The 9,593-nt window shown below is 42.8% G+C and overlaps 1 protein-coding gene across 4 annotated transcripts in view; it reads left to right on the top strand.

Annotated features, from left to right (window-relative positions):
• Positions 1-1,757: 1,757 nt before the first annotated feature.
• SON (SON DNA and RNA binding protein) overlaps positions 1,758-9,593 on the top strand; it is a 126,933-nt gene continuing 119,097 nt past the window's right edge. For 3 of the 4 annotated variants that reach the window (XR_013223674.1, XM_077293922.1, XM_077293925.1), the window contains exons 1-2: positions 1,790-1,923; positions 9,147-9,268. Coding sequence is in view for 3 of the 4 variants with exons in the window: in XM_077293922.1 (XP_077150037.1) it covers positions 9,150-9,268 (119 nt within the window). In the remaining variant the exon portion in view is untranslated. Of the gene's footprint in view, positions 1,924-9,146; positions 9,269-9,593 lie in introns of all 4 variants that reach the window. The other variant, XM_077293924.1, reaches the window with a different exon arrangement.

The raw sequence follows: 9,593 nt of genomic DNA, 5'->3' as shown, positions 1-9,593 counted from the left end.
GCCATCTGTGCTTTTTGGATACTGGAAATGACATTACAAAACCTCTCACATACTTTCCATGAGAGCAGATTTAGGGCTGATTCAGGAGATAAGGCAAGGGTGGTGGCCCTGGCATCTTCACCTTCAGAAGTATCCTGGGGAATAGGGCAAGCTAGGGCACCCCCTAGTGTTAGGGACAGGGAAGGAGCCCCTGGTCCTGGGTCTCCCAACAGCTGAATTGTGACATAGTAAACACCTACAATAGTGTCCTTTCAGTTCTTCTCTCCTTGTATTCTTACTCAAAGAGTTTCTACAGAGCTACCAGTCTCTGAAACTTGGATCTCTTTTGTTTACCATGCTCTGTGCATTTGTATAGACACATTTTAGTTTGTAGTCAGTTTCTCTTGCTCCTCTATTTTCATTAAGAATTTCTTGCTTTTGTTCTTTATGTCCACTTCTAATAGTTCTGAAGAGAATTAATTAACTGCATATTTGTTTCTGGCCATATGTTTCCCATCCCATATTGTCTTTAGACTGCTCTGCATAATTAACCTGTGAGCCCAGCCCCCTTTGTAAAAAAAAAAAAGACTACATATCTCTGGAACAGTACAGTGGATTTAAAAAAAAAATAAAAATAAAAAAGGGGTACTCAGTGGGGCGGCGGGAATGAAATAAGAGCAAAAACTGGACTTTTTTGACCTGGTGACAGGTCTATAAATGGTTGGTGCATACTGGTGCCCATTGTCCCCCTACCAAGCCAATGGCAGCTCAGTGGTCACATGGGGCTGCAGAAGACGACGATCGGTGAGTATAGTATTACGGTTACACACCGTTAGATAGGACAGATTAAGGAATACAAATTTTGAAGAAACTTCTTAAATAAACCCAAATGACAAAAAGTAAATAAATAAAAATCTCCACTCTATAACTTTTTTTTTCAGTCGCTTCACTACCCCTCCCCCTCCCCACACCCAAAAAGAAATGCAATAAAAATTGATCAAAACTTCATGTTTATCCTAAAATGGTACCAAGAAAAACTACAACTCTCACACGACTCCATCGGCGGAGAAATAAAAAAAAACAGTCGGTCTCAGAAAATGGGGACAATAAAAAAGTTTTTTTTTAATTTTAATTTTTTTTTTAAATATTTGTAACCCGTATAACGTATAAAAAACAAACACTCTACAAGTTTGGTATCGCCGTAATCGTACTGATTTGGAGAATCATAATAAAGAAAAAAAAACTATTTCCGCAATATAGGGTTTTTTTTTTTTTTTTATTCTTTTACCCAGTTAGGATTTTTTTTCCCCATTTTTCAGTATGTTTCAGAGCGAAAGACAACTCGTCCCACACAAAAAAAACAAGCCATGCGTGTGGAAAAAGAGCTGGTTATGAAGGGGTTAAAAAAAAAGGGACACAACATGGCGAAAGTGTATTTTGTTTGCTTTATTTAACTTTTCAATATACTAAACTTTATTTATACATCACGGAAAAGCCAATTATAAGGCCGAAGGCCCGAGCTCCAGAGAGGCAGAAGCTCTGACCCTGCCGGGCCCGCGGCCACCGTTATATATATATTTTTTTTACACGGGAACGCGCATTCCCGCGCACGCTCCCCTCCCATCCCCTCGCGCCCGAGACTTTGACATTCGTTGACTCGCCCCGCCCAATTGCTACGTCACTTTCTCAACTGCTCGCTGATTGGTCAGAACTCGGAAAAGCACCACCCGCAGCTGTAAGCTGAGTAAAGGAAACTCCGGCGTGCGCGCGCACGCTCTCGCCGGCGCCTCGTGACCGCGCGCGTCAGTGCGTCAGAAAGTGCCTGGACCGTCGGGAGAAGGAGGCGGAGTAGGTCCGGAGCGCCATGGCGACCAACATAGAACAAATATTCCGTTCCTTCGTGGTGAATAAATTCAAGGAGATTCAGGAGGAAAACCGGAACAGGTAAACGAGCGGCCGACCTTCCACGTCTGCGGCCTGGGCGAGACACTGAGGCGGCCGCTGTGAGTGCCGCGGCCTGGCCCGGGCCTACATGGCGCTGTGTGTGAGGCCGCAGCGGCCGGGAAATGTGCGCCATCCGGGCCTAGGGAGGGACGGGACTACAACTCCCAGCATGCCCATCCTGCACGAGGGATGGAGGGGGTTTTACTGCTTATTTATTTTTCAGGTCATGCAGTGTTTTTTTTTTCGTTTTTTTTTTTTGCTGGGTGTGCAGGTAACGTCGTCAGCCGGGGAGATGCTGGGAGTTGTAGTGTCTAGCACTGGATTGCTGTACAGCTGCAGACCTCTACATGTCACTTGTGAGACTACTACTCCCAGCATGGAGCTACAGAGTATATCTGTATATACACAGCGCGGTGCGGTGACGTCCGGTCATGTGACCGCGTACTCCCAGGGCTATGTGTACTAAATCAGATCATGGACCGAGGACAAATGTTGGAACTTAGAAAAGTAGTTTTCTTTTACAAAAAAAACAAAAAAAAAAACTTTTTGCGTCAATGAGCTCTATTTTGTGCTATAAAAAGAAATAAAAAATAATTATATATATACTAGATGTGTGTGTGTGTATGTAATATATATATATATACATACATATACACACACACACCAAAATTGAGCTTGAGTTGGTACACATGCAGAAGTGAAACACATGTTCACATTGGCCACAAAACATATAAAACCTACAAGAATAAAAGTGAGCAAAAACCCTGCTGTAACTAAGTAAATAAAAAGCAAATGCTGATAGATATATATATATATATATATATATATATATATCTATCTATCTATCTATCATGCTGCATCCCTGGCAGTGCACGTGCATTTGTCTTCCATGCATGTATTTCCATTCATTATTTTAAAATCCTTTTTAGTTTTAATTTTTACCCATTTAAACTAGTGGAATAATTTCCTGACTCTGTTAAAAAAATAAATAAATAAAAAAAAAAATTGTATATATGCCGTATATACTCAAGTATAAGCTGAGAATATCAGCCCATTTTTTAGGCTGAAATTGCCCCTCTCGGCTTAGGCTACTTTCACACTAGCGTCTGGCTCGGCCCGTCGCCGTGCGTCGGGCCGAGGTCCCCGACGCTAGCGTTGTCCCCGCCGCACAACGGGGGCAGCGGATGCATTTTTCCAGCGCATCCGCTGCCCCATTGTGAGGTGCGGGGAAGCGCGGGGAGGTGGGGGCGGAGTTCCGGCCGCGCATGCGCGGTCGGATAAAGCGGACCGTCGGGAGCAAAAAACGTTACATGTAACGTTTTTTGCTCCCGACGGTCCGCCACAGCACGGCGCAACCGTCGCAGGACGGTTGCGACGTGTGTCATTGCGTCACAAATGCGTAGCTAATGTTAGTCAATGCAGAAAAAACGCATCCTGCAAGCACTTTTGCAGGATGCGTTTTTTCGGCAAAACGACGCATTTGCGACGTAATGCAGTTAACGCTAGTGTGAAAGTAGCCTTATACTCGAGTCATCCCAGGGGTCGGCAGGAGAGGGAGAGCGGCAGCTGTCTAATCATACTCGCCTGCTCCTGGCGCGATTCCTGCACGTCCCTGATTCTCCGGGCGCTGGCAGCTTCTTCCTCTTTTCAGCGGTCACATGGTACCGCTCATTACAGTAATGAATATGGACCCCACTCCACTACCATAGGGGTGGAGCCGCATATTCATTACTGTAATGAGCGGTACCATGTGACCGCTCAACACAGGAAGAAGCTGTCAACGCCTGGAGAACCAGGGACGTGCAGGGACCTCGATAGGAGCAGGTGAGTATAACGGGGGTAGTGCGCGATATTCACCTGTCCCTCGTTCCACCATTGGCGCCGCACCGTCTTCTGCATCCTCTGCACTGACGCTCAAGTCAGAGGTCGCGATGATGCGATTAGTGTGCGTGCCTGAACAGTCAGTGCAGAGGACGCGGAAGACACAACGCGCCGACGGTGGAACGGAGGACAGGTGAATATAGCAAGTGCCGGGGGCCTGAGCGACAAGAGGCGAGTATGTGATTTATTTTTTTTTTAATCGCAGCATATGGGGAAAATATCTCTATGGAGCATATTATGGGGCCATGTGCAGCATTATATAGGAGCAAATATCTCTATGGAGCATCTTATGGGGCCATGTGCAGCATTATATGGGGCAAATATCTCTATGGAGCACCTTATGGGGCCATGTGCAGCATTATATGGGGCAAATATTTATATGGAGCATCTTTTGGGGCCATAATCATCATTTGTGCAGCATTATATGGGGCATATTTTAATATGGAGCATCTTATGGGGCCCATCATAAACTGTATGGAGCATTGTATGGGGCGTATTTTGTATGGAGCATTGTTTGGGGCCCATCATGAACTGTATGGAGCATTATATGGGGCTCCTGATTCAATATGGTATTCAAAAACACTTACCCTACTGATGTCTCAATTAATTTTACTTTTATTGGCACTTATTTTTATTTTTGACAGCTGCTGCCTTTTCCACCCCAGGCTTATACTCGAGTCATTAAGTTTTCCCAGTTCTTTTTGTGGCAAAATTAGGGGTCTCGGCTTATACTCGGGGCGGCTTATAATCGAGTATATACTGTATATAAAATATATCCTATCTATCTATCTATCTATCTATCTATCTATCTATCTATCTATCTATCTATCTATCTATCTATCTATCTATCTATCTATCTATATCTCTCTCTATCAAGGACAGGGTCCTCTCCCCTCTGTCATCGTAAATTTGTGTACTGTAAATGATATCTATAGCCCTGTATGTAATCCCTTTCACATTTACAGCACCATGAAATTAATGGTGCTATATAAATAAATAAATAATATATTTTATTTTAAACAAATGCAATGTATGTATTAAATGGATATGCTTGCTCTACCTCAATTACTCAACCTTCCATACCTGTACATTGTGGGTGGGTATTATTATTTTTTTTTACCACGCTACACAGGACATGTGCAGCGCAAGGATGGAGCGGTTATCTGAATTGTGCATACAGATTGGCTCTCACTATGACAGCCAGGATTAGAGCTGCATCAGATCCTGTTTAGATGCCATGTAAGGGAAAACTCTCCATCTTATCAACTAATCTGCACCCCCTAAGTAGCCATCATGAGGTGCCAATAGGGCAGCCAGTGACTTGCACACATCAGTCTGTTTCGTCCTGCCAGGGATGGAGCAAGATCGAGCGTCAAGTCGACCGCTGACAAGTTTGATAATGCACTACACATGCAGTACAGTGTGTTATCAATGCCTTCGAGAGATCCCATGTCTAAGGTCTAATGAGTATAATAAAGAAAAAGAAAAATGTAAATAATAAAAATAAATGCTTATTTCAGTACAGACAAACTACCTAAAAACACACACATTTGCTATCGCTTGGTTCATACTATAAAACCAGTTCATTATTTTTCCCAGATGCTGAATATTGAGTTGGAAAAAACCAAAACCTTCCAGAATTGCTTTCTATATTTGTCCAGCCTAGCAAAAGGTGGTCGAAGACTTGTATGCGCCCCAAAATATTAAAGTCAACATTTTTATTCTCTTAATATATTGCGATCAGTATATTATATAGCACTGTGTGCTTATAATTGCTCATTTCATCCTCCCACCCAGTTAATTCTTCTCTTTTCCATTAGGTCTATGACATCATCTCATTAAAACACTGAGTAGCTGAATCCTTCTAAGCTCTATGTAGCAACAGGAGGTCAATTTTCCCTGTATGAGTCATGAGTCACTGCAGAATTCTCTGGCAAGGGGAGAGGAGCAGCTGTGGCAGGAGTTAGAGGGTGGGATGATAAATGCAGGGACAGAAGAGTTTTTGTTTCTTCATAGAGCAGAGAAAAGAGAAGAATTTACTGGGTAGAAAGGCAAAATGAGCAATTGTAAGTGCACAGTGATATATATTATGGCAATATATGAGGATAAAATCTGTCACATGAGTGCTTCTTTAATAAAATGACAGCTCGTTACACATAAAAAAAAGATATACTTGCACTGTAATAAAAAAAAAAAAAAGTTACAGCTTTCAGAATGACAACTCCCCCATCCACCCTTCCCCCGAAAGGATTGTTAATTTTTATATACCGTATTTTTCTGATTAGGAGATGCACTTTTTCCCCCAAAATTTTGGGGGAAAATGGGGGTGCGTCTTATAATGCGGATTTATCTTACCGGCCGCGGTGGAGCGGGGTCCTAGGATCGCTGCTGGAGGAGGCAAGAGTGGAGTGTACATTTTGTGAAAGCCCAGAGCCCCCGCACTTACATGGTTTACTATGCAGAGGACTCCGGGAAAATGGCTGCCGGGCGGCGCATGCGCAGATGGAGATATCTGCACCAAGATCTCGGGAGATGAGATCTCAGCGCCAAGATCTCCATCTGTGCATACGTCGCCCCTGGCAGCCATTTTCCCGGAGTCCTCTGCATAGTAAACCATGTAAGTGCGGGGGATTGGGCTTTCACAAAATGTCGGTAGAACCCCCGGAGCGGCGCGCCGCACACCCAAGCACCACCACCTCCCAGCCTGCGGAAACGCTCCACTCTTGCCTCCTCCAGCGGCGACCATGGGACGCCGCTTCACCGTTGCCACCATCCCCAGTAAGCAATAAGACGCATGGGTTATAAGAAGCACCACCATTTTATTAAAAAAAATATATTTATTTTCTATTTTTCTCAAATTTCAAAATTTGGGGTTTGTCTTATAATTAATGAATAAATTGGGTACCATCATTATCATTGAATTGCAGAATAAAGTTGACATGTTAATTATGTTCCATGGCGAACACAAAAAAAAAACCATTCCAGATGTGTGTGTGTGTTTATAATACCATACATATATTTTAAGTTTACCCTTAGTATAAAAGCTTGAAATAAATGGTGATCAAATAGTCTTAAAACAGCTCTGTCTGCAGAAAAATATAAAACTTATGGGACTAAGAATCTGGTGACCAACAGTGTTTTTTTTTTTTAAGGTTTTTGTGTGGAAAAGAAGTAAAATATAAAAACACCACATAAATTCTGCATAGTCATAAGTGTATTGACCAGCAAAATAAGAGTGACATGTCAATTATTCTGAATGGCGAATGGTTGAACTGTATAATTACTTTATTTTTTTTAATTCTGAGACTAGACGGATTCGGCTTCTCTCATTAGAAGTGAATTAATAGAAGAAAGATGAGTCTAGGTGTCATGTGACCACATTTATGCAAATTTTATACATATGGTCATGTGACTGTGAACATCGGGAATCATGGTGGTGTGTGCACTTCACGGTGTCACAATTTGGTGTTCTGCCATCTCATGGTCACTGCAGAAATTTGTCCCAGGCTTGAACAACCCATCTAACCCCAGAATAGTACGTCCGATGGCAGGACCCCTGCTTAGATGCGGGCTGCGGCAGTGAGATCGCATCAAAGCTGGGACGGGACATGTCAGCTGTTTTGAACAGTTGACATGTGCCCTCAATAGGAGCGGGTGGAATCGCGATCCACCCGCACCTATTAACTAGTTAAATGCCGCTGTCAAACTCTGATAGCGACATTTAACAAGTGCTTCCAGCCATCTGGAAATGTGCGCACCGGTGACCCATCACATGATCTGGGGTTATCGGCGTGTCAGCATGACAACCAGAGGTCTCATTGAGACCTCTATGGCTGTTGATGCCGAACTGCTGTGTGCGCCACCCTGTGGTCGGTGCTCATAGCAACTCAGCTACATAGAGGCGATCTGAACATCGCCTCTGTAGCAGATCCGATCGAGATGTGGCAGCTTCTAGCCTCCCATGGAGGCCATTAAAGCATGGAAAAAGTAGAAAAAAAATATGAAAAAAATGTAAAAGTTCAAATCGCCCCCCTTTTTGCCACATTCGAAAGTAAAAAAAACAAACAAAAAAACCCCCCAAACATACATATATTTGGTATCACCGCCTTCAGAATTCCCCGATCTATCAATAAAAATAAACGATTAACCTGATTGCTACATGGCTTAGCTATTTAAAGAGTCAAAACGCCAGAATTATTTTTTTTTTTCGCCGTGACATTGCATTAAAATGTAGTAACGGGATTAAATGAACATAACTGCAGTAAAATGATATAATTAAAAACATCAGCTCTGCACACAAAAAATAAGCCCTCACCCAACCCCAGATAACGAAAAATGGAGACGCTACGGGTATCGGAAAATGGCTCAATTTTTTTTTTAAAAAGTTTGGAATTTTTTTTTCACCACTTATATAAAAAAAGAACCTAGACATGTTTGGTGTCTATGAACTCATAATGACCTGGAGAATCATAATGACATGTCAGTTTTAGCATTTAGTGAACCTAGCAAAAAAGCCAAACAAAAACCAAGTGTGGGATTACACTTTTTTTTGCAGTTTCACCGCACTTGGAATTGTTTTTCCTGTTTTCTAGTACACGACATGGTAAAAATATTGGTATTGTTCAAAAGTACAACTTGTCCCGCATAAAATTAAGTCCTCACATGGCCATATTGATGGAAAAATAACAAAGTTATGGCTCTGGGAAGGAGGGAAGCGCAAAATCGAAAACGTGCAGTGCATTGTTATCAATTCACACTTTGGGACATCTGGAAAATGACACCTGCTTTTCAATGACTTGTTGTCAACTTGGTTCTTACCGATGAAAATGTGTCAGATGTCAAATGTGTAAAACTGGAGAAAAAGCAGAAGTCTACCGCAATGTTGGACAGCACCAATAGTGCAGAGCCCTGAAGTTTAGGCCTCCAGATTGGCTGCCATGTGCAAATACGGATGCATTACTTGCTAACCGTGCAGTGTATAAGAGAAACTTTGCAAGTGTGTGTGTGTGTATAATATATATATATATATATATATGTTTTTGTTTTTTTTTTCATACAAGATAAACTGCTAATAAAACACTGATCCATTTATTTAATAAAAAATGGACGTTTGAAAGAGACTTTCAGCTCAATATCCCGCTGGTCTCTGACTCTCCCAGTAGTCTAGGCGTTGTGGATTGGGTCCCGTGCGGCTGATTGAGCTGTCCACACTGCTGCCTGTGATGGGAGTAATGTTGTCAACTTTGTGTTTCCCTGACTAACGAAATAGCCGCTCTGCAGGTTTAACAAGTAAAAAAAAACTGATCTTTTGTTTGTTTTTTTTTCGCTATTTTGTTTGTCAGGGAATGAAAATCACCGGTGATAAGAGCGATCTCTCCATATCACAGGCAGGTACAGGGACAGCCGCTCCGCAGTGCGAGGACCTCAGCAAACAGCTCCCCATATCTCTGCTTCCTGGACCTCTGTGAGTGTTATATGGGCAAGAAGGGGAGGGAGGGGGGTGTAAAGGAAACCTGTCAGGAAATTCATGCTGCCCAAACCATCACGACAGGTTTCCTTCGTAAAAATTACTGTTATATTCTGAAACACTGTAGTGGTAATGGAGACGGGTGAAGCGGAGGGCGGTTTCCCTTCATTGACAGTCACCCCGCTACCCCCAATTTGGGTGAGGGCTATCAAGGGGACCCACGAACCCCCCCTCCCCATCTCCTCTAATTTTATATGCTGCAGGTTCCTGACAAGGGCCCTTTAACCCCTTCACAATCAATGACATATTTACATCATCAGCC

The sequence above is a fragment of the Ranitomeya variabilis genome, chromosome 3 (genome assembly GCF_051348905.1).
Source record: "Ranitomeya variabilis isolate aRanVar5 chromosome 3, aRanVar5.hap1, whole genome shotgun sequence".
Taxonomy (NCBI): Eukaryota; Metazoa; Chordata; class Amphibia; order Anura; family Dendrobatidae; genus Ranitomeya; species Ranitomeya variabilis.
The sequence above is the reverse complement of the archived record's forward strand: the minus strand, read 5'-3'. Positions and strand labels throughout refer to the sequence as shown.